Here is a 26402-nt window from a genome sequence, read left to right on the forward strand (position 1 = left end):
AATGATGCCTATCCTAGCATTTGCCCTATCAGCCAAAGTACCTAACTACAAAGAAAATTAAATCAGTCCCAGAAACATCCGGAAAATCATGACCAAGATTTATGATTTAGAAACTAAATTCATCTTAAACGGTGGTGCAAGAATGATGTAATTAATTTTCAACGTTTTACAATGATCATGCGTAAACTAAACCTAACCCCATTTCCCGTGAGTGAACATGAGGATTATGTTCTTTTTTATATAAAATACAATTTTACCGTCAATTCTGGCGAGTTTTAAGGTGACGAGTGCTTTAGATGGTCAAGTGTATCATATAAATATAGCTTGTACCTACCAACAGTGCAGGTGGATTTTGGAGGGTTGAAATTTTGTTGGAGAAATTTGTTTGCGTGTTTTACATAATGGGTTTTGGTTGATGGTGGTGTTACATAGTATCCCATATAAGGTTAATAATGTCCTTTGTTGACATCTATATATCGTATTTGCTGACCGGAGATACATATGTGAAATATTTTTATACTCTGTGTCTGTTTCAACCTGACGTTGATACAGTAATTCTCCCTTCGTTAGTTTCCCCTCTGAAATTTCATTTGGACTTACAATACTCGATAACGCTACTTTTGGTGTTTAATTATTCATATTTTGAGTTAGTAAGTTGCAATTCATGACGTTCGACTTGTGATACTTTCTTTAGGTGACTCGGAATAAACCTCTCATATCGCACACTGACGTTCGCCATGTTTTTTCTGGATTACGGTCTGATGTAATTGTAGTTGGTCTTGCTCGACGCTAATTATAACTCTATTTTTTAAATATTCATAAATTTCTGTCGAGATGTCGCTTGACAGTTGAGCGCATAGCGCATGCGTTGGTTATTGATTTTTCGTGAGTGGATCAAAGACCTTCGCAATGTCATGTTTTCAAATATTTGATAGAAGGTTATCATAACCCAGCTTTATTTCAAATACAAATTGTTTATCGTACAGTTGGTGAAGTGAATTTGCGGGAATGCGCCGTGCGGTTGTGGAATATTGGAAATAGAAGGTGCATTGATGTTAATATGAGTGTCCGACATGTTTGATTGTTTTTTTTTTTTACGTCGGACCGACACAGATAGGTCTTATGGCGACGATGGAATAGGAAAGGTGTAGGAATGGGAAGGAAGCCTGGTGTGAAAATGGGAAACCACGGAAAACCATATTCAGGACTGCCGACTGTGGGGCTCGAACCCACTATCTCCCGATTACTGGATACTGGCCGCACTTAAGCGACTGCAGCTATCGAGCTCGGTTTTGATTGTTCTATCCTTACCTAATTGGTCAAACAGTTGTAACCATAATGAAAATCTGAACTCTGGTTGGTGGACAACCTGTATCATAATGAAAATCTGAACTCTGGTTGGTGGACAACCTGTATCATAATGAAAATCTGAACTCTGGTTGGTGGACAACCTGTATCATAATGAAAATCTGAACTCTGGTTGGTGGACAACCTGTATCATAATGAAAATCTGAACTCTGGTTGGTGGACAACCTGTATCATAATGAAAATCTGAACTCTGGTTGGTGGACAACCTGTATCATAATGAAAATCTGAACTCTGGTTGGTGGACAACCTGTATCATAATGAAAATCTGAACTCTGGTTGGTGGACAACCTGTATCATAATGAAAATCTGAACTCTGGTTGGTGGACAACCTGTATCATACTGAAAATCTGAACTCTGATTGGTGGAGAACCTGTATCATACTGAAAATCTGAACTCTGATTGGTGGAGAACCTGTATCATAATGAAACTTGAACTATAATGAGCCTCATTACTAATCTATCTTGTATCCTGTAATAACAAAAGTGAATTGTTGCTCATTTTTCTGGAATGTTCTTTTGCGAACACAATCCGTCTCGCTATTTGGGCCAGAATCAGCGGCCTTACTGTCGCCTGGCCGATGGTGCAACGAATCCTCGTTTCTGCTGTACAGTACTCTCGAATGTTGTCAAACAGATATTTCATCCTTTCTGAATTCATGGCTTTTACTTCCAATTTCTTAGGTACGTTCTGGGCCCTGTTTCATAAAACATCTTTCACTAATATTATTAGTAAGAAACCAATAATATTAACTAATAATATTAGTATTATGTTTCATAAAATTATTAGTTAATAATATTAGTTATTAGTTTATGAGTCAAAATTATTAGTAGATGTTTCTAATAATATTAGTAAATGGTTTCATAGACAACGTGACTAATAAAAGTTACTCCTCGTCGCCATAAGACCTATCTGTGTCGGTGCGACGTAAAGCCCCTAGCAAAAAAAAAAAAAAAGTTACTCATATTAGGATTATTTCCATGAGTGTATTTTGACTCATAATTCATATTATTAGTGAAACCAAAGTGAGCGGTATTTTAATATTTTGGCATAAAATCATGAAGATCACTAAAATGGTCGACTCTGATTCAAACAGTAATAAGGAACGAGTGTAGGTATTCAACGTTCAATAAATGTTACGTCAAAAACAGCCTGTACTGACATGTAACAAACATATGAATACCAGTATAATGGGAGATTTAGGTTAGATTATATAAGTTTTGAGTATTTGCTTGATAGGATTGGTAGGTAATAGAACGTTCCACTGCAAGGAATGAAGCATAACCTTAAAATAGCAGTTTCGCATTGCACTCCACCTGTTGGTAGTGATCCAAACCAAACCCCATGGCACCACAGCCCTTGAGGGGTCTTGGCCTACCAAGCGACCGCTGCCCAGCCCGAAAGCCTGCAGATTACGAGGTGTCGTGTGGTCAGCACGACGAATCCTCTCGCCCGTTATTCTTAGCTTTCTAGACCGGGGCCGCCATCTCACCATCAGATAGCTCCTCAATTCTAATCACGTAGGCTGAGTGGACCTCGAACCAGTCCTCAGGTCCAGGTAAAAATCCCTGACCCTGGCCGGGAATCAAACCCGGGGCCTCCGAGTAAGAGGCAGGCACACTATCCCTACACCACAGGGCCGGCACGGTTGGTAGAGATACACAGTATCATTGTGTTTCTTTAGTGCAGTTCTGCTCGGACACTCCAGGTATCTTTTAAAATCTTGGCTTGTATCACCAGTAAACCAAGATGATGCTGGTGATGATTATTGTTTTAAGGGGAAGTAGGCTACAACTAGGCAACCATAATCTATAATAACACTAATCAGATAGAAAAATGGAAAGGATCCGACATTTTGAAAAATGAAGGTATCGGCTAAAGAAAAAGAAGGGCGTGAAAATGAAAGACTCTCTCGGCCTCGCAACCTAATACTGTCAGGGTCGGAAAAGAACAAGAGATGAACAAGGGAGGTCAGAAGGGTAGATGAAAATGAGCCTGGCAGAAGTAAGTTGAAGCAATGGAAGGACTTATCTCATTGCCCCATGTTCGCCAACACACGCTCCCAAGTTGAGAGCCCCGGGACCCCTTTTACTCACCTCTTACGACAGGCAGGGGATACCGTGGCTGTTATTCTACCGCCCCCACCAACAGGGGTAGTAAACAAAGATTTTGCTAGTCCATCTCAACAGAGATGTTTAAGAGCACGTGAAATAAAAAAGTAAAAGGAGCAAGGAGAGTTATAGTGTTCAAAAGGCTGCGAATAGTTTACGCTTTAACTCAATCACTTTCCGCAAAGAAATTTTCTTCTCACACATTATTTTCACTTCTTTTATCCATTTTCATATGTATTGAATTCGCAACAACGAAAATATCAAGTGAGCCATTTGAACATGTGGATTAATAGTCGGTTGTAGTCAAGCATTACCCTCTTGCTAGGAACAAACCCAAACCAAGAACATATGCAACAGACCGATTCTAACCTCCATTTGTATCAGCTGACTAATGAACTAATACTATTAGTGAAGATATTTTATTAGTCATGTGTAAATCTTTATGAAACAGAATTTGGTTAACTAATAATTATTTTTATGAGTTCTAAAATTATTAGCTAATATTATTAGTTAGTTTTATGAAACAGGGCCCAGAAAAATACGCGCGCAGCTTGATTTTGAGAGGCTGCGTGTTCAAATACGAGGTTGAGATGGTGGGCGTAGCAGTAAATGTAAATGCCTAGCTTTGATTTTCCTTCGAACTCCACCTCTTTCACCACTCATCACAGATGCTCCACCGTAAGTTTGGGCGATAATTTGCTCTGGATTAACACGAAAATTGCTATTGTTGGCTATTTGTTTTTTTACGTCGCATCGACACAGATAGGCCTTATGGCGACGAAGGGATAGGAAAGGCCTAGCAGTTGGAAGGAAGCTGCCGTGGCTTTAATTAAGGTACAGTCCCACCATTTGCCTGGTGTGAAAATGGAAACCACGGAAAACCCTTTTCAGGGCTGCCGACAGTGGGGTTCGAACCCACTATCTCCCGGATGCCAGCTCACAGCCGCGCGCCCCTAACCACACGACCAACTCGCCCGGTCCGAAAATTACTATTGACTTGCTGCAGCATGCACTCAGATATTGCATCTGCGGTTTGTCCGTCTGGATTAAAAAATCTCCAAAATCTTTCAAGTGGTTGGCCATTGAATACGTATCTGAACACAATGCCAACTGTGGCTCTTCAGAGACGTCAGTAGTTTTATTTGCCATGATAGTAGTGTATTTAGTGTTATGTACTTCCTCCAGTATCTTTTCATGGCAGACCTGCAGCATACAGTCTAGCAATTCATTCTGGATGGTTTTTGATGTGCCCTTAAATACATTATTGGCTTTCATGTGTTCCTTAATGGCACTATATAAACTGCTCATAAAATCGACTAATCCCAAGAACACGCCTGGATTTTCAGATCTTTCACACCTTTCGTGCTCCAGATATCATTACCTTCCAAATAAGACGCAAGGAAAGTAAAACAAAGTATTTCTTAAATCACAACCATATATCCAACTGTTATCGTCGTAAACTTTACAGTTGAAATGCCTGACATAACTGGAAATTTTCGCGCGCGAAGCCTTCTGAGTTGAATTTCAGACTGGAATGGGACGAACTATAATTTTTATGTTCAAATTTTCTTCTAACCTTCTCCTAGAAAATACCGATAGTCCTTTCATCAAACTGCCCACACTATTCATGCTGTATACTCATTTCCCAACTTACATCAGTGCAAATAGAATCGTGAGAATATAGATCCTCACTAGAACACTCATTTAATTTCACTTTATTTACACTGCAGTGGATAAATAATTTTATAAATCTCCGTATAAACTTTAGCACTAACACAATGACAGGAAAACACGCACCAGTAATATAACCGCGAGATCAAAAACCGCACAAAGCAACTGAAAGAACTGACAGGTGATTCACTGAGACCTCCCCTATTACCAGAGTAAATGTCCGGCTCCATGGCTAAATGGTTAGCGTGCTGGCCTTTGGTCACAGGGATCCCGGGTTCGATTCCCGGCAGGGTCGGGGATTTTAACCATCATTGGATGTATGTGTTGTCTTCATCATCATTTCATCCTCATCACGACTCGCAGGTTGCCTACGGGCGTCGAATCAAAAGACCTGCATCTGGCGAGTCGAGCATGTCCTCGGACACTTCCGGCACTAAAAGTCATATGCCATTTCATTTCACCAGAGTAAATTACATTGTAATGCGGGATAACATTTAGGGTCAGTCAAAGATTCTTTGACTCACCTACGAATTCCTTATTTTTGACACAAAAGGAAGATGGATTGCCCCCACTTGCGCTTTACTTTCGAGCCCAGACGATGCTACCTCTCTAGTGGCAGAATCGCTTACCACGTTCAACATCAGGGTAGCAGGAGGTAGCGGGAGGGGAAGTAATTATAGACGGGATCAGTGAAAGTTGATCCCGGTTGATGGTATACTCCAGCGGCTAGGGGGAGTGTTGCAAGCTTGGCTGCGTCTGCGTATTGCTTCCTTCAGGCTACAGGCAAGGGTCTCCTATTCTATCTTCTTTGGGCAAGGGTTCACTTCACATGAGCACTAGCCTTGTTCCCCGGGAGAACAGACCTAGGTGTTCGACAGATCTTGTCCTGATTTTCACGAAAAGCAAATTCATATGGTACTCGAAACAAAGAGAAGGCACCAGGATAATTGTACTGCCATTAATAATATTCCTTACAGTTCCAAGCTACGTGCTGGAGCCCGGTAGCACGCCACTGTGTGCTCCTATATAGGAACGAGATTATATCTTAATGGGGGCGGTCAGCGTGTTTTGGTTACCATCATAAGTTACTGTACTGGATTGAAGTCTCATTTACGGATTTCATGGTCGGGGGTTGCAGAGTGGTCTTCGGCTGGTCCGACATCTCTGCACTCCGACCGACCAAATGTATGCCTATGTATTCGGGAGACGAAGAAAGGCTGGTCCTCACCGTCGGCTGCCCTGAGAATGGTTTTCCGTGGTTTTTCATTCTCCTGCACTAAGGCGAATGCCGAGACAGTTCCTAGTATAGGCCACGGCCGTCAACCCTCTCACCTTCTCCGAGCATCTCCTTCACCGTAACAAATCTCCCGGCCTGAGAGACGGCGTCACCGTCTAAGAGGCCCGCCTCCGCCCTTCAGGAGAGGAATAAAAACATATTAGTAGTACCGGTAGTAGTAGTGCGGATTTCATTTACCCTCCAGGGTTGGTTTTTCCCTCGGACTCAGCGAGGGATCCCACCTCTACCGCCTCGAGGGCAGTGTCCTGGAGTTTCAGACTCTGGGTCGGAGGATACAACTGGGGAGGATGACCAGTACCTCGCCCAAGCGGCCTCACCTGCTATGCTGAACAGGGGCCTGCGGGAGGATGGGAAGATTGGAAGGGATAGACAAGGAAGAGGGAAGGAAGCGGCCGTGGCCTTAAGTTAGGCACCATCCCGGCATTTGCCTGGAGGAGAAGTGGGAAACCACGGAAAACCACTTCCAGGATGGCTGAGGTGGGAATCGAACCCACCTCTACTCAGTTGACCTCCCGAGGCTGAGTAGACCCTGTTCCAGCCCTCGTACCACTTGTCAAATTTCGTGACAGAGCCGGGAATCGAACCCGGTCCTCCGGGGGTGGCAGTTAATCACACTAACCGCTACACCACAGAGGCGGACGGATTTTATTGGTATTCAGTTAAATATCATCTTGTCATTTTTTATCATTAATGTTAGGCCTACTGGTGCTAGTTCGAGTAATCTCCGTTAGCGAAGCGGTTAGTTACTGTCGTGTCCAACTCGTTGGCTGAATGGTCAGCGTACTGGCCTTCGCTTCAGAGGGCCCCGGGTTCGACTCCCGGCCGGGTCGGGGATTTTAACCTTCATTGGTTAATTCCAGTGGCCCGGGGGCCGGGTGTTTGTGCTGTCCCCAACATCGCTGCAACTCACACACCACACATAACACTATCCTCCACCACAATAACACGCAGTTACCTATACATGGCAGATGCCGTCCACCCTCAACGGAGGGTCTGCCTTACAAGGGCTACACCCGGCTAGAAATAGCCACACGAAATTATTATTATTATACTGTCGTTTTACCGCTGAACTCCCGTCTCGATTCCTTGTCAGTTCATAACGGATTTTGCTGGTCGATTTCGGAAAGATCAAAGGCGCGAATGACAAATTCCTCTTGCTCGGGGAATGGATGTTAGTAGGCTATTTGTCGTTCTTCTTTCCTCTTCACCTGCAAACATAACAACATCACAGATAACACAGTAATGAATGCGTATAACAGCACAATAAGCCTAAAAGCTCCAGTACTATATCAACTTTATTTGAAGCGTAGGCGATGCATGATTTCCGGTTTCATTCTGCCCATACACTCCACCACTTGCTAGTTTCACTCAGTTCACCACTGGTGTCTAAGGAAAGGCATACTGACTAAAAACGTGTAGCCTACTATGTGAATCTCATCTCAACACTCAACTCCCGAGTTCGTAACCGAAACCAGACTAAGTGGTAAAAGGAAAGGAAGGTTCAAATCCCACGTTGGCTGTCCTGCAGTGGCGTATACTGAGGACTATCAAGGCTATCGCTGAAGCCCAAACCTCAAATGAGAATGGAAATCTAAAGCACATTGTAATGTAAGCATTTGACACATTTCCATTTACAAAACTTGAAAACAATGAGAGAAAACGTCGCACGTAATCTGAGTGCAAAGCATCGGAGACTGATTTTGCAGTCCAAGCATTGCGTCCCTCTCCCCTCAACCCACCTCGTGAAGATTGCTGCTGAATGCCCATTAGGTGCGGGGACCGGGAGGATAGGTGCGCTAGGCTTCGCTCCGTCAGATCGCCACTGCTAACCATCAACCATGCATTACTCATCGTATATACTTCCTCACGTCATACTCATAGATAAGAGAGTGTTGGTATTTCACCCCGTTTACTTCTACATCCTTGTCGGAGGCATTGCAGGGCTACTGTTATAGGAAAAACAGTTTTCTTTAATAGCTAGATCTGCTAAAATGAGATGCAGTCTTTCAGGTTTAATGTTCTCTTGGTTGGAATTGGAATTGGAATTGATCCCGTGAGTATGGGTGGCATACCACAACTGGTCTCTCGAAGAAGCTAATAAACCAGTGAACGATGGGTACGACCGCTCGTAAGCATAATAATTGTGGAGTAATGTTTGATAACAGGATGGCAACTGAAGTTGGCAGTAGGGTATTTAACTTCACCTAAGAAGAGTAAAGATGGTTCTGTTGTCGGGAGTACTTCTTACAGGACAATATGATGTGGTTCAAGTCGGCTATTTCTTCAGGGTTTTCTGGGCAGTGAGGGTTGTCGAAGATCTTCATCCTGTGAAGATGACTCGGATAGCATCCATGCCCCAGACGCATTCTAATTAAAGATGAAAGGTGTCTGCGAGTTAGTTTCAATTTCTTGAACCATATTTGCTTTGGTATGGTGGGCTGAATTTTAACATAGAGCTTTCCTCTTGTAAGCTGTGACTTGTAGACCTGTTGTTTGATTATGGACAGGAAATCAGAATATGGTAACTGTTTGCTAAGGCGGAGTTCACAAGTTGTGGCTTCTTTCACTAGCTGGTCTACTATCTCGTTCATCATTATACCAGCGTGGCCTTTAATCCATAGGAGATGCACTTTCTGAGCTGCTTCCTGTACGGTATAGATTAAGTTTAAAATGTCTAATATATACTGATGTGTAGACAGGTCCCAACGAGAATTTTGTAGCTCTTGAAGGGTACATTGTGAGTCAGAAAGTATTAGAATTTTGAGGAAGTGACGAATTCCATAGCTAATGGCTGAGAGGACAGCTAAAATTTCTGCAGTAACAATAGACGTCTCTTGAGGTAAGGAGTACTTCTTTAACACCTGAGATCCAACACAGAAAAATGCATAACCCATGCCTGTTGTGGTCTTGGATCCGTCAGTATAAATATGAACAAAATTGGGCCAGGTGGTATTGAGAAAATCTGATAAACTCTCATTGATGGAAACACTGTTAGTAATGAAGAATATGGAAGGTGTAAGCAGAAGAAGTTCGTACTTGTGTTGAAATACTGGGAGGCTTCCAGACTGAAGTATGAGGGGAATCAAGTGTTGGAAATTCTTGAAGCTTTCATAAAATAATGTAGTCCGGTCTTTCTGACCGATGTTCTTTCTGTCAATTTCCATTTGTAGTAGTCTTAATATGCTTATCAGTTTATTGGACCCCAGTGTTGACCGGCGAATTATTCGCCAGATACTGTCTTCTTATCGTGAGAGGCATATCCTTGGCTTCCACTTGGAGTACGTTCGTAAGAGTAGAACTCATTGCCTCTAGACATATGCGGATAGCACGATAATGTACTATATCTATTTTTCTGAGAATGTATTGCTGTGCATTTCCATAAAAAAATGCTTCCGTAGTCTAAGATGGGACGTATTAATGCTCGATACAGTACTAACAATGTTGTAGTGTCCCCACCCCACAAGATTCTAGAAACAGCTCGTAAGACATTCAAAGCTCGATCAACTTTTTTTACTAGGTGCTCGACGTGACGTCTCCAGGTAAGCTTACTATCGAGATAAAGTCTTAATAGTTTCGCTGATGATTTTAGTGGGAAGGAGAATGGAATCCTTTTTTCGACTAAAAATAACAGCAGTTGATTTCTCAGCAGATAAGGTGAGTCCTGTTTGCGCTGTCCATTGCGCGAGGTATGAAGCTGCCGTGTCTAGCCACATGCATGTCAACCGGAAGTTAGTAGAGAAGGTGTAAATATATACATCATCCGCATATTGAAGCACTCTGATCGTAGGACCAAACATTTTATCCAGATCTGCCATGTAGGCGGCATATAATAAAGGACTGATAATATCACCCTGAGGAAGCCCATTCGTGACAATACGAGGGCCATAAAGAGTACTGTCATGACGACGGAAATACACTATTCTTGTGATCAGAAGATTAATGATCCCAGAAATATATATATATATATATTGGGAAAGCCCAAAAGGCTGAGTATGGATACTAGTACAGGGATTATCACACTATCGTAAGCCTTACAAATATCCAAAAATATAGCAAATAAATACTCTTTGTTTAAGAAACTCCGTTCTATATCAGTGGTTAATAGGCTGAGGTTGTGAAATGTACTTTTGGCTTTCCGGAAACCAAACTGCATCGTTGAAAGGACTGCGTGATGTTCCACCCGCCATTCAAGCCGAAGTTTCATGATCCTTTCAAAAGTCTTAGCGATGCAGGATGACAGTACTATAGGACGATAGGATGATGGATCGTTGGGATCCTTCCCTGGTTTCAATATTGGAACAATTATTTGAGTAGTCCAATCTGTTGGAAAGTCACTTTCCTTCCATATGTCGTTGAAGAGCTGGAGAAAGGTATCTTTGGCACACCGAGGGAGGTTAGATATCATCAAGTAATGGGCTTGATCGTACCCTGGAGCTGAGTTGGATGATGCCTTCAAGACCAATTCTAATTCACGGAATGTGAATGGTGATGTAATAGGGCACATATAGGACGTCCGCTGATTAGAAGATGGCGAATGTAATCTTTCGAACAATGTGGTCGATGGAGCAATCAAATTCGCAAAATGTTCAATCCAGTCGCGGAGAGCTAATACCTGTGGAGACTTCTTCGTCATTTGACAACTTTTCAGAGTAGGTTTTCCACGCCGATTTCCTCCGATTCTTTAGGAAACGTTTAACTTGGGCATCTGTGTTCTTGTACATGAGATAGTTGTTCCATGTTATTTCACGTCAGCTTTTGTAACATTCAATTTCACTGCCGGATTATATGGGGCATAGAGTTTGGAATCATTGCAGGAAACTAGGATCCCGTAGTGATTAGAACATATAGGATAAGATAACGTCTTCCATAAAAAGTCCGTAGATATTGTTGCTGAGCAAAAAGGTAAGTCGACAGCCGATGGTCTTTGTCCAGGTATAGGTATAGGTAGAAGTGTAGGTGAACCGTCATTCAATATATATAGGTTGTATTCATCCATAATTTGCAAAACAGCATCTCCATAAAAGCCATATATTGTACATCCCCACATAGTATTGTGAGCATTGAAGTCTGCGCAGAAGAGATACGGAGACTTTAGATTGCGAGTAAACCACTGTCGTAAAGTGATGACTGTCCTTGGAGAGCAATATATAGAGACGATTGTAATGTTTTGGTTACGTATGTGAACCGTAGCTGCCACTGCTCGAAGACTGTCTATTTGTGTAATATCTATAACAGCTTCTGCGAAGAGAATTGTACACTTAATTACACCGTATCCGTCTCCGCGGTTATGGCAAAGTCCTTGGTAGCCTGGAAATGTAACACTTGTTCGTTGTCGAAACTACGTCTCTGAGATAGCTACGATTGAGATATTTTCAGTTTGTAATACCCGTTACAAGGATTCTTTATTCGCGCTAGCAGACCGACCGTTCTACTGAAGAATGTTAAACTCCACCATTAGACGCGAACAGACTCGCAGTCATATCATGAATAACAGTCGGACTGAAGGCTGCTGGTGAGGACTGAACCTGGGTGATCAAGCTTTAAAATATTATCTATGATTGTATTGTCTCCAAGCGGTGCATTTGGCATCCTGTTATGTGGTTGAGTAGGATATGGATTATGAGATACAGGACTGTACGGTATATGTTGAGGAATAAATAATTGTTCTGAAACCGGAGGAAATTGAGGTTGATGAAGTGGATGTGGGGTAGGTCTCGGTGACTTGTACTGATTGACAGACTGGGCTGATGGGTATCTAATGCTGGAATTCTGTGGCTGAAATAAGTTGATGTGTTTGTTGTTGTTGTTGTCGTCATTGCTGTTGCGGCTGCTGCTGCTGTATTTGTTGTATCCGAAGTGCTGGTGGATGTTGATGAGAAATATCCTCTTTGTGTAGTTAAAAATGAGGGATTTTACTCACTGGAGGCGTTCCAATGGATGGCACATCTGATCGTACAGGGGCTCGTGGTTGTATTAAGTTTATTCCGTGATGTGCTGAGAGGGGAGGGAATTCTTGGTGGCACTGCCAGTTAAATATGGGTTTACTTACAGCCGTCGCATATCGTCGGTAATTATATAAATTGAGTGCACTTTCTTGTGAAATGTTAGTGTGAGCCATTTGATGTTTTATTTCGGCCCACTTTTTATATTCTGGACATTCCGGGTCGGTAGACAGATGAGGTCCTTGGCAGTGAACACAAACAGGGGTTACAGTTTCGGGACACGATCTGATATCGTGAGGGCCACTACAGCGACTGCAACGTTGATTACTACGACATTGTGACGTAGAATGCTTGAACCGTAAATCTCGTTCACATTGTAATACTGAGAGAACGTAAGGTTGAATGGCACAGCGTGTGCCTAGAATGTAAACATATGGTGGTAGGCACTGTGCTCGGGACGTGATTGGGCGGGATTCCCCAGTCGATGCTTTCCTTGTAAAGTGTTTAATGTTCACGACAGCGACTTCGCATTGAGATTCTTGTAAAAGGTATTTTTCACTGGGTGAAATATTTACATCCTTAATGATTCCAAGCCTATGAATAACACTGTGAGGGATATATACAGGAACATATATTTATCTTTAAAAATGGGAGATTCTACTAGGTGATTAGCTATTGAACCTGATACAGTTTCCACGCGTAATCCATTGCGTCCTGTTTTCGAAATGTTTATGATGTATTCTTTGGAACAAATACTTTCTTGGAATATTAGCCTACCAATTGCCACTGGATGCAAATTACCCACAGATTTTTCTGTTCCTTCTATAATTACAAAGAAAGGGCCATTAACAGTGTTAGAATAACCGTTATTTTGATTACGACGGGGTTTCAACTAGTTAAGGGGGTACGGAATGCCCTATGCTCCCAATGATAAAATCGGCTGTTTATATTGTACCTTTTCTCTGAAACCACTGGAGGTAGACACTTCAAATTTTTGCAGCTTATAGTTGAATATCTTGGTCTTCTACTGAAACAAGCATAATTTTTATAATGACCTACTTAAGGAAGATATTATTTTTATTTTGAAAGTAGATATTTTTGGTATTTTTAGAATGTATTTTTGCTAATAAAATTTGTAATATTCAGACAAATTAAAAACTGTTGTTTCAGCAATTGAAAGAGGTATTTGTAAGTATGTCCTACAAATTTCAAGTTCATATATTCAAAACTGGCTGAGAAAATGCACCTTAAGTATTAAAAAAGTAAACTTACGGGAAACGGGCTTCAAAGTTAACACATCAATGCATGCCAGGTCCATAGCTTGGATTATCTTTTTCTTTTTCAAATTCCTCTTGTAGTCTCTTCTTGGCACCTCTCCTGTCCTTTTTGCCTTGAAAAGCTTTTCTTTTAAAGGGCATTTTCATCAGACGTTAGCCTTACCAGGTCTTTATGCAACATTGCATCAACAGTACGACACTCAACATTCAATCCTAACACCTTCGGAACTTTGCAACTCGTGATGTTTCCCTGGTTAAAACTTGAAACAGCATCATATACACCAAAATGAAGAGTGCTGATACCCACAAACACTGTTTTGGATAGGCGGTTCCAGATGACACTATTGACACATTCCTTTGGCTTTTGTGTCCTGCCGTGCAGGCATCTTTTCAGGAGATTTTTGTCAAAAAGATCCCTGAAAATTGGTTTGATTTCATCCATAATGGCTGGTGGCAAACTATGAGGATGGTTATATTTCTCCCCTGTTACTTTGTTCCTGTTATATTTGCACCAGCTGTCTGTCCCTGAAAAACACAAGCCATGTACAGGATTTTCATTACTGGAATAAATGTTGAAATATGATGCCCAGACAGCTTTCCTCATTGCTTCCACATTATCAGTATTTTTCCTGATAGTCAGACCACAGTAAGTATGGAGAGTATCAATGAGTGAATCAGCCAATCTGTTCTTACCCTCTAATATTCTACCATCACTAAGTTTCTTTCCCTTTATGGTTGATTTTAGTCTTCTCAATCTTGTCCCCATACGTTTCCAAACGTGACCAACACATACCAGTCTGGCTATATTTACATCATTTCCATAGGGCTTAGAATCCTGAACAACTTTGAAAGCCTTAGAGTCATCATCCCGTAAGTAATACAAATACCTAGCTTTGTACCACTGAATAGAACGTTGGTCAAGTGACATGCAAGAGACCGTCATGTCTACTCACAGCAGAAATCTATCGTGCATCATCATATAAATTATTTTAAAAAGCACACTTGTAGTTATCATATCATCGTAATTTATACACCATTTTAAAGAGGGCATTTGACATATTAAGAAATAACAGTAATATAAAAATGACAAATTTTTGGCAAAATACCCATTCCGTATCCCCTTAAGCACATGGGGAACCTCACCTGACTGAATATTATTCCCACATTACATTCGGTCCGTATTGGCAGGTTCCAAACTACACATTTCAAGTGTTCGCTGAATCTACTAATGATTTGTTGGCACGAAAACGTTTAGGTTGATGGCACATTGGATCACATACATCGGATGGAGAAAGAACATTACCTGGTATTAATGGTCGTTGTATAGGTCCGGTATTAGATGTGTTGGTTGTTATATTTCCTTGTGGTTGATGAATTTCATTTTACGATTCCATTGAGGCGGCTGCTTGTTCATACAGAGGATGTTGTTGCACTTCCAGTAGAGACATATGTTCAGGTTGCGCTTAACCTTAAAATGTCTGAGGGGCAGAATGCACTACCTGTCCGATATCGGGAGGATCATTCATATTCTTACTTACACTACCTAACTGCTATAAGCTATGGAGTGAGTAAACACGTTCCATTGCACTGAGTTCACACTTGGAGAGAGAGCACGATAAACACAACAACCTACTTGGCCGGCTGTATGCTATAGACTCCTGATTTTCATTACCAGGGAAATATTGGAACCGGGAACGCTACCCTTACGAGAGACGCAGAAGTTTTCTTTCCGAATTCTTAACAATATCTGAGCTAAAAGAAAACCTACGAATAAGAGAATCGGTGCCTTTAAAAGCGTCACATTTATTATTATTATTATTATCGTCGTTGCTGTTCATTGTAATAATATACAAACTTGTAATGAGGTTAACAAGGTCCCCATTTTCTATTATTGTCGGGGTGGGGGGAGCTTCTTAGCGCCACTGGTAGTGGCGCTGATTATTGTTTTAAGAGGAAGTACAGCTCGGCAACTATCCTCTATATAATCAGAGAGAAAAAAATGAAGAGAAACACTTCCAAAAATGAAGGTATCGGCCAAGGAAGACAAGTGCCACGAAGGGCGCGAAAATGAAATACTCCCTAGGACTCGAGTGCTCTAATGCCGTCGGGATCGGAAAAGAAGAAAAGTTGAGCACGAGAGGTCGGATAGGATAGATGAAAGTGACGAGCTTGCTACAAGTAAGTGGAAGCAATGCCGGGACTTGGCTACAGGCCCCGTGATAGGCAACCCAAGCTCCAAAGTTCAGAGCCCCTGGGGTCCCTTTTAGTCGCCTTTTACGTCTTTGTTATTCTACCGCTCCCACCCACAGGGGATCTTAGCGCCGCTACTGGTAAAATTACTATTGAAGTTCTGAAGAAACTGTGCACAAATGAATACCCCCAACGACTTTATTTTTCTAAGATCGTTTATAGAATTTTTAAAAATTATATGTTTTTGCACTTCGATTTCAGGTGTAAAACTCCATACATTATCTGTGCATGACAAGCATTTGAAGAACTGTGTATAAATGTTATTTTCAGAGCTTGATGATCCGCGAATTCCCCTGCTGCACGACCCCCTACGACGAGACCCTAAAGTTCACATCATGCTGCTCATCACGCTGGCCATGGCAATGTTTGGTGTCATATGTGTCACGCTGGGGCTCATCATTACAGCAGGTGAGTCCATCATTACAAAAACTCCTGCAGGTGGGAACTCCCTCCCCCCCCCCCCCCACGCAATAATTGAAAATGGGATCCTCGTTTCCTGATAAGGAAAGTTACAGGTTTATTTCGCAGTACGAAGTTGTATATTATTACAATGAACAGCAACGATAATACTAAGTTACAGAATTTAGTTTTCAAATCTAAAGGAATTAAAATAATACTGTACACATATGACAAGAGCCTCCGTGGCTCAGACGGCAGCGCGTCGGCCTCTCACCGCTGGATACCGTGGTTCAAATCCCGGTGACTCCATGTGAGATTTGTGCTGGACAAAGCGGAGGCGGGACAGGTTTTTCTCCGGGTACTCCGGTTTTCCCTGTCATCTTTCATTCCAGCAACACTCTCCATTATCACTTTATCATTCATTAACAAATCACCTTGGGAGTGGCGACCCCATTGTAATAACAGCCTATATATGTTTCATTCATTACATCCCTGACCCGGTCAATGACTGGAAAACAGGTTCTAGGTTTTCGTTTGTACACATATGACACACACACTCAAGAAATGTGTATTCAAATTATAGTAACCAAAACACGCTGACCGTCACAAAATTAAGAAATAATCTCGTCTCTAGGACCAAATAATTTACAACTCAACCGTCCAACCGTCTGCTTAGCTAGAAATAACTACCGTACTCCTACTGACGAAAGAAGCTCTGGACTATGGAATAACCCTCTGTAATACAAATAATACTGTGCTGTGTGCTGTAGCTTTATCAATATGTAAAATCACTCTTCAGTTACTGAAGTAAGAAACAATCATGGGCCCTGACAAGCCATGGGTCCCCCGCCCCGCATGCTCTGTGTGGTCCGTATCGCCGCCATGTTAGTACAGTACCTTCTGCTTCTCGTAAGAGGTGATTGAAAGGGAGACCTCAGGAGCATGGGTTGGTGACCACGGATCTCACAGCTGAGTTTGGCATTGTTAATGACTTAAGGACACATGTCTCTGAAGACCACAGTAAAGTAGTAGGAAATCACTATTTTTGCCATCATAATTTTACAGCAATGCTTATTTGAGGTGGGCAAAAATGATCACGTGCAATGAATGAACATTGTAGATTGTTATTAGCTTATTAGTTACTGTCATCGTTCATTTTTATCACAGTTTATTCCTTGTGATTTTTTAAAGTTGCAAATTCACTCAAACCTGTCGGAAGCGTAAACTCGGAAACTACTCATACAATACGAATGATATTTTTATAGCTACTGTCCACATCATGTAGCTACAAGGTAGACTACAATCACGATTGTTACGGAGTTATCCGTGGAAGTCAGAGGTGAAAGAAGGTGCGGGCTGGAATGGGTCTAACTACAAGTTCGAAAGATGAATTAAAATTTCAACAAGGTTATATTTTCAAAACAGTTTCCACTAGGGGGAAATAACAAAGAAAATCAGGTACAACGCCGCTTTACAAGAAAGCACCAGTTAAGTGGTCTTTACAATTTCTGGGCTACGGGCCCAAATTCATCAACCTTGAGCTCTCAGCTCACAATCACAAAACACCAAAGGGCAGAAAACCCTTAATAATATGGAGCATTAGCTCCCAACGTTACATTTCAAGCCCCTCTAAGGCACTTTTACCACAACACCATAAAGAGCTGATCCGCTCTAGATCTTTCACGCCTATAAAGGCAATAACAAACTTTTGCGCAAACTGCCCTCAAGGCATAATAAAGAAACAGGGGTATCTCGTACCCAATCTACTGGGCCTTAGTGTGCAAAAAACCAGGTTAATTTAAATGGCCCAAAACAAAAGGATGGAGGCGTGAATTTGCACTCCTAAATCTACATTTTAAAACGTAAGTGGCGCTAGGCCGATACACAGGGGCTAATCCCAAGCTAGGGAGGTGACTCGTATGAGAAAACTTTAATACATTAAGGAAGAGAAGAAACGGTTATGAAAACGTAGTCACCTCAATTTCAAATGAAGGGGAGCTCGAGAGGGTAAAGCACTCTCTATCCCCGAATTAAAGTTCAAGAAAACTGAAGTTTACCAGGAAAAAACGGGTTTACATGTTTAATGTTTTACATATGAAAGGTTTCGAACCCTCCCCGAGAGTTAAACTGCTGAGCTAGCGCGAAATAAAGATGTTAAAAGGCCATTACCTTGTTGGAGATCTGCTGTCTGAAGAACGAGGCGCTTCCCGCCCCATGCTATATATTCGCACACTGAGTTAGATGTTATACTAGTGGCCCAGAGACAACAAAATCAGCAGTTTTTATACCCTCGTGGAAAATTCGAGACCTTTCAAGAATGAGTAGACACACCCCCTCAATTTTTATTGGTAGTCAAAGAATTACACATGGGAATTTGAAGAAGAAAGCTATGATTGGAGGAAAATTAATTACAGAAATTACTGATTGGATAAATTCAAAACAGGCGGAAAGAAAGGATTAATATGCCAACCCACAAACCACGGAACAAAATTTAGTAAAGACAAAACTTATGAATACAAAATTTCTTCAAGAGAGTTCATTCCATTGCACCAGAGTGTATTACCATAGTTTTTGGTAGAGACCTCTGTTAGAGTCTGTCCACACTTCTTGATTAATAAAGAACAAAAGCCAATCAAAAACACACAGTGCCATCTTCTGATAAACAGTAGAGTTAGTTCAGTTTTTAAAGTTCCGAGCTTCTCCTGTAGAGGAGTCTCAATTGCGTCGCGTAGAGGTGTACCGCCCGGTACAATGGTATTTGGTAAAATAGACTCTTGTCAAGAAAAATTCAAATATTGTTATTCAAATATTCATAATTTTGTCGAAAATGTTATTGCAGTCGATTATGATCCATTTGTGAGGTAATTGCACACTAATACAGTGTGTTGAATTTAATTTGTCTATGAATAATGGTTACAGAGATAGTAAAATTAATATTATAAAAAGTACACTTTTACAATGGAGCAATACAGTATCTCAGTAACTATTAATGATAGACCAATGCAATTTGACAAACTGTTTTAGTGTGCAATTTTCTTAATCATGAACTATAATTATGAACAGGGCCCAGATGTTTATGACCGAAATATATTAGAAATATGTAAGCATTTATGACCTAAACAAGTATTAAAATATGACAGTGAATATGAATTCAAATTTTTTGGTAATATTTTCGAAATCTTCAAATCTTTTATTGATAACAGAGGATAACAGATACTTCCTGGAAGTAAAGAGAAGAATAGCATTGGCAAAACAGGCACTTATGACAAAGAAAGAACATTTTAACCAGCAAAATTATTTGTATGGAGTACACTTCAGTATGGAAGTGAGAGTTGGACTCTGGGTAAATTAGAAAATAATCTACTTGAAAAAACTGACATGTGGATATGGCGGAAAATGTCCAAATCGAGCTGGACGGAAAGAAAAGCCAACCTGGATGTCTTAAGGGAAGTTAAAGAAGAGGGAAGATTATTAAAGGAAATGGAACTTGACTTATTTCCTTTAATTCCAGATGGAACATAGGGCCTCGAGGAAATTTTTCCAGCTTGTTCTATCTGCCGTCAATGCTTTCACCTCCCTCCATGTCTTGTTAAATCCAGCAATCTCCTTGTCTATGGTTCTCTTCCAGGTAATCCTCTGTCTGCCATGCCTGCGACTGCCTTGTGGATTCCAGCTCAATGCCTGCCTTGTGATACTTTCTTGTGGTCTTCTCAGAGTGTGCCCAATCCATCTCCATTTTCTTCTCATTATCTGTTCCTGTATGGGACTTTGACTTGTGACCTTCCAGAGGTCTTTGTATGAGATGGTCTTTGGCCACCATATTCTCATAATGTACCTCAAACACCGATTTATAAAAGTCTGTAACTTTGTGGTAAGGTCCTTGGTCACTTTCCAGGTCTCACTTCCATACAATAACACAGATTTATCATTTGAGTTGAATATCCTTAGCTTCGTTTTTATACGAATGTGAAGGGATCTCCATATTGGTCGTAACTGTGCAAAAGCCCCTTTGGCTTTATTTATACGACTCACCACATCTCTAAAGGCACCTCCATCCTGGCTTACCGTGCTTCCTAAGTAGCAAGACTCCTCTACCCTTTCTATATCCATTCCATCTAGAGTCAAGCTACAATTGTTACGATGATTTATGCGTATTTCTTTAGTCTTTTTGTTATTAATCTTTAAGCCTACTTCTTTAGCTTCTATTTTTAAGCCATTCAGTTTGATTTCCATGTCCCGAAAACATTCTGCAAGAAGACAGGGATTATCCGCATAATCCAGTTCTTCCAATCGGTTATTTAATCCCCACTGAATGCCACGCTTTCTATTCGTTGTCTCTCTTAACATACAATCCAATGTCATGAAAAACAAGATTGGCGACAGTAGATATCCTTATCTTACTCCAGATTTTACAGCAAAAGATTCAGACAGCTTCCCTTTATGTTCTACTTGACAAGTATATCCATCATACATTGCCTGTGTAAGACGGACTATATTTTGTGGAATTTCGAACTTTTCCATAGCCTTCCACATTTTCCTCCAGTTGACAGAGTTAAAGGCCTTTCCAAATCAATGAAAAATATATACAGAGTAGTCTGATACTCAGCAAATTGTTCAATGATTAGCCTTCGTGTGTTAATCTGATCCACAGTAGACCTACCTTCTCTGAAACCTACCTGCTCTTGACGTAGTCTCCTGTCAGCGGCTATGCTTATTCTGTTCAGTATGACTCTTGACATCACTTTTCCCCCATATGAGAGCAACGTTATTCCCCTCCAGTTATTGCAATCTGAGAGCTCACCCTTCTTCGGTATCTTGATGATGACACACTTCTTCCACTCCTCAGGAAGGTGTTCTTTGTTCCATATTAGTGTTAGAAGTGGCTCCATGATTTCCGCTGTTAAATCTGGATCTACCTTTAGGGCTTCTGGGATAATGTTATCTACACCTGGTGCTTTACCACTCTTGCGTCTTGCATTCGTCGAATTTTCTTGTTTTTCCAGTATGAATGGAGAATGTCCGTATTTCATTCGTGAGCGGTGTTCTTATTTTAGTCCTACTATAAAATATGCTTATTCATTGGTTTGATTGATGGACTTCTTCAATTGTTGATAACAAGTTTGATGTATGGCCAGACGTATTTATGTGCATCTGTGGTCAAATATTGCCAGAAGTATTGGATCTAGTATATTTTTCGGTAAGTGTCAAATGCAGAATGGTGGATCTTTTCTGGTCTGTAGTTGCTGATATGTGTCTGTAAGAAACGAAAGGTAGAATTAAGAATTTATGATCTGAAGAATGCTTGTGTGTGTGTTTCCAGCAGAATACTTACTATTGCTACTGTGGTTGGGATGTGCTAGCTTTGGCTGCCTGGCGTGTACTGTATCGTGTTCTTTTGGTGCTAGTGTCCGCTGCTGCAAGGGGAATGGAGGGGTGGGTGGGGAGAGCTGTTGTCGTAGGAGTAGGGGTGGAGTTGGGCGTATCGATTATCTGCGCAATGGCGCGTGTTGAACGTTGTTTGTTGATTATTTTAGGATAATAGTTTTTAAAGCGGGGATGGCTTTGTTGAATATGGTGCTAGTTTTTTCTGTTATTTCGTTTATATTGTAATTAGGATTGGTATATTGATCTAGTGATATGTATAGTTCTTCTGTTATATTGAGTAAGGGGCCTTTGGGGTTTATATTAAGTATTTTCATGTCATTTTCAATGTTCGTAAAATTGTGTTTATATTCGTCTATGTGTTGGCCTATTGCGGAGAAGTGATTATGTTTTACGGCATTGACGTGTTCATTATATCTGATTGCAAAATTCCTACCGGTACGTCCTATGTAACTTATTTCGCAATTGTTGCCTTTAATACGGTATATTCCTGAGTGGTGCTATTTATTAGTATTATTGATTGTCTTGGTATTATATAAGATAGACTACGCACTATTTACAGTACTTTCAATAATACGCATATATAACCACTAACTAATATATTCAAAAAATACAATCTAAAATAGTTTTCAAGATATCACACAATAGCACTAATATCTCTTACGAGTGTACCACGGGGAACAACATCAACAACAACAACAACAACAACTAATAGCTGTTTGTTATGCCATGATTTTATGTAAATAATATTTATAGAACTTTTATTATTGTGAATATAATAATTATGTGTAAAAAGGGAATAGATTACCTACAAAAATATTATTACATCATCATTTATTTAAAATGTATTTTTATATTCAAGATGTAAAATATCAATCATATATTCAAAATGTAACATGTTTATTTTCAAACAATAATATTTGTATGCAATGTTCAAAAATCATAAATAATAATGATGCTAATGAATAATACAAAAATGCTATAATGTTTTATTTTTACTATAATAGATTAAGTTGGAGTATTCAAAAATTCACTATTAATGATGACGATAATGATGATAAATACAAAACAAGAATGGTATATTGTTTTATTTTAATAAAATAGATTATCATCACACATCTATTTACGACTTTTTAGAAAAACCTGTTATCAATGAGTACAACTTTAAAATGTAAAAAGTAATACCTTCTCCTTACCGCATCCTCTTCTTTCATCTACCGCTCTCTCATCTTATTTTATCAAACGAAAAGGGTAAAAAGAAAAAGGTGAGTAAAACTTATACGACACATCTTAACAGGAGGTGACAAGAACAAGAGGTCAACTCTATACCATGCTTCTGTAACGGACTCGTCACTTCACCGGCATCTACTGCAACTAAATTCGCCATGCACATAACCTTTTATTACTAATATGGACTCACCCTCATCTTGATATACACCGTATTTTACTCTGCAACTGGGACTTAAATACTTCAGTGACACTTCAGTGAATATTTATTTGGACATCACATACTTTGTACGGACTTCAGCTCTATCCATCTCTACTGTCTGCTATCATCTGACTACCTTCTTGCCTGCTGACGTTATACGACACTGTTTGGCTTGTTGCGCATGCTCCCGTAACATCTGGAATCTTCCAGACGTATTTCTGCTCATTCTTTCCCCTCTACTCTACCGTATATAAACCTGGCCTTTCTCCGGATTACAAGTATTTGAGATGGACTTTAGCCTGTGTGGAGGGTACAACACCAAACGTCGTCTCCGTCCTTAGGGACTTGTGTCCATGAGAGTCTTTTTTGTGGCAGTACTATGAATATCAAGATGAGGTATGACAAACTGTTAATTTATTTTCTGTAAAATTTCAAGCTTCACCAGGAACTATTTTCCTTTTAAATTTTAATAGGGAGCATGGCATTTCCAGACCAAGATTCCACCCACTTTCAAACTATTTCATGTTTCCATTGAAAAATTTAGTTGCAACTCTCTTTCGAGCTGTGCGTGTGCAATATCTGGAACTCCGCGAGTCCTAAACGCGCTCATGCGTAAACAGTGCTTCACCATTCATATTTACAGTTTGAATGTGACTGTCTTGGAACAGCTTTATCGAATAATATTGTGATTTCGGCCTGCATAATAAGTTGTGCGGTGACTGACTGGTAACTGATGGTAACTGATGCAGTTCTGATTTATATATTTGGACTTTACTTCGAAGATTTTTTGCTGTTGTATCCTGATCTTGTAATTGTGTATATCTTTTTCTTTATATTTCTTGTTACTCTTGGTTTCTCAACAGATAGGCATATTTTTCCTTTTTCCTGCTTGTTCCTTTCCGTTTCTGCTTTGTTCTTCCTCATTTGCTCTCTTTCCTTTTTGGATTTTAATTTGTATAAAAATCCGAATTTTAGTATTACTGGTTGGGAAAGTACCACATTTGTACATTCTTCTTCTTTTTGTGAAAATTTGTAAGAGGTTTGGTTTGTTTATTTCAATACATCTGTCTCCAAAGTTGATTATGCTTTGGTTTGTTTATTTCAATACATCTGTCTCCAAAGTTTATTATGGTTTCTTTTCTATTCTTCACCCGTCATGTTCCTAATTTCAGTTTACACTCCCCGTTTTTTTCCTATGCTCTTACGCACGGTTTCCACTGCGCTATTGGTTAGTTCGTCGTGAATACAATTACTTGGTACTAGGAAATCACCATTATCACCACAGCCTCTATTTTTAATCTGGCATAACTGGATGGCGTGAATACCTTAGCCTACCGATCCGGAAACTACTCGGTGTCGTCGACATATTGGGATCTTGCCTTAGCACAATTATTATTATAATTTTTTGTATATATATGTATGTATACCCCATTGGGTTACACTTTCCAGTTTAATAACATAATGTAAGTATATCTGCACCAAACAGGTAAAAAAGGTAATATTTACGATAAAATTATTTGACTAATCCTCTCATCCATTATTCTTTGCAAACTAATCTGGGTGATCAACATCAGTTAGCTCTTTAATTGTATTAATGACAAAATTATGATTTCTAGCAAGATAGTGTCGGGAAGGACAGCTAGCCTTAAAACTAGAATCCTTAGGCCAAGTGTCGGAAAGGACATCTAGCCGGAAATCAAGTTTCTGTGTAGTTAGCCCCTAGTCGTTCCGCACTTAAACGTGGCTAAGTCCCGTCAAGATGACAACTGTGAGGTTAGGGTTGCTCACTTTTTAAAATTCTGAGCGCGTCGCTAAGTCCCGTCAAAGATGACAGCAGAAGGTTAGGATCGTTCAAAATTCCGCGCCACAAAAAAGTCCAGTCAAGATGACAGTTGTGAGGTTACCCATGCGCACTTTTCAAAATCCGCGCCAAACAAGTGCACGTGGTTAGAACCTGTCAAGATGACGGCTGTAAGGTTAGCCAAGTTCACGTGTTTAAATTCCACGCAAAACAAGTACACGTGGTTAGGACCTGCCAAGATTGCAGCAGTGAGGTTAGCCACGTTCACTTTTTCAAATTCCCCGCCTACGTGGCTGAAAAAGTAAGGTTAGGACCTGTCAAGATTGCAGCTGTCATCTTGACAGTTGTCACTTATTCAAATTCCGCGCCCACGTGGTTAAGATGGCAGCAGTGTGGTTAGCCACGCTCAGTTGTTCACAAAAAGTAAGGTTAGGACCTGACAAAGATGGCATCAGTGAGGTTAACCGCGCCCACGTGGTCAAAAAGTGAGGTTAGAGTCTGTCAAGATGACAGCTGTTAAGATCATGTGGACTTGTTTGTAAACAATGTGACGTCACGGTCACGTGGTCATGACGTCATGGGGTCAATGACCTCAGGTGCTGACTCAGCACAAAAATGCTGACGATGTGGCTTCGAACCCGCCCAGCCCCTCTACTAATGCCAGATTAACCTAAATGCCAGCGTGAATATGAACAAGTGTTCTAGCTTAACCTAACAAGCACGCACCTGACGCCAGGCTTAACCGTACAAGGGTGATATAGACATAAATTTGAGATTCGATCCCAGGCTTAACCTACCTAGAGAAGATGAGACATGGTCCAGGGGCTTTTGGAGCTGAAATCGGCACAAGATGGCTGCACGGGACTAGGGAGCTGGTGTCAGGCGTTATACATACGCTTCATTCATAGGGGCGTAATACGGGGATGCATCTTTGTGCCTCGAAGTTAAGCAACTGGACAGACTTATAGTAGCTTACAATATTGTTGACATCACTAAGAGATTAAAACTTTTTGTTCAGAATCAAAAAGATGTTCGCGCTACATATGACAAGGAGTGAAACCCAGGACTTTTCCCTTTGGACTGCTGATTATCATCTAAGTAAATGACTGCGCATTGATAGCGTACGTTAAATTCAAAATACCCAACATTCTAGCTACAAGAAATTTAAAAATCGCCGACCTGACTACGAATCGTACCGTGGCTCCTCTACGTGGGCAGCAAACATGCATGTGCATGACTGTACGTTAAAAGATTGCGCGTTTACTTCCTCCTTATAGACTTAGACTTCCTCCTCCTCCTCCTCCTCCTCATCATCATGGACTTAGTAGCGTATGACTACCTGCTCCTCCTCTTCCTCTTCCAAGTGCAAGCTTAACCAAACAGGCACGAAATCGACTCCAAGTTAAACTTACAGGCGCTGGATTCCACCTTAGGCTTAACCTTACAAGGCCGTTAGCTTTCCAGACTCAAGGTTGATC

At 40.7% G+C, this 26402-nt stretch overlaps 1 protein-coding gene across 2 annotated transcripts in view; it reads left to right on the forward strand.

Moving 5' to 3' along the window:
• Nucleotides 1–26402, forward strand: part of LOC136857423 (peptidoglycan-recognition protein SC2) — a 95555-nt gene that overhangs the window by 6642 nt on the left and 62511 nt on the right. The window contains exon 2 of one of the 2 annotated variants that reach the window (XM_067136076.2): nucleotides 16184–16321. The exons of the other annotated variant lie outside the window; for it this stretch is intronic. Coding sequence (XP_066992177.2) covers nucleotides 16184–16321 — 138 coding nt within the window. The remainder of the gene's footprint in view (nucleotides 1–16183; nucleotides 16322–26402) is intronic. 2 annotated transcript variants of the gene reach the window in all.

Source organism: Anabrus simplex, chromosome 1, assembly GCF_040414725.1.
Source record: "Anabrus simplex isolate iqAnaSimp1 chromosome 1, ASM4041472v1, whole genome shotgun sequence".
Classification (NCBI taxonomy): Eukaryota; Metazoa; Arthropoda; class Insecta; order Orthoptera; family Tettigoniidae; genus Anabrus; species Anabrus simplex.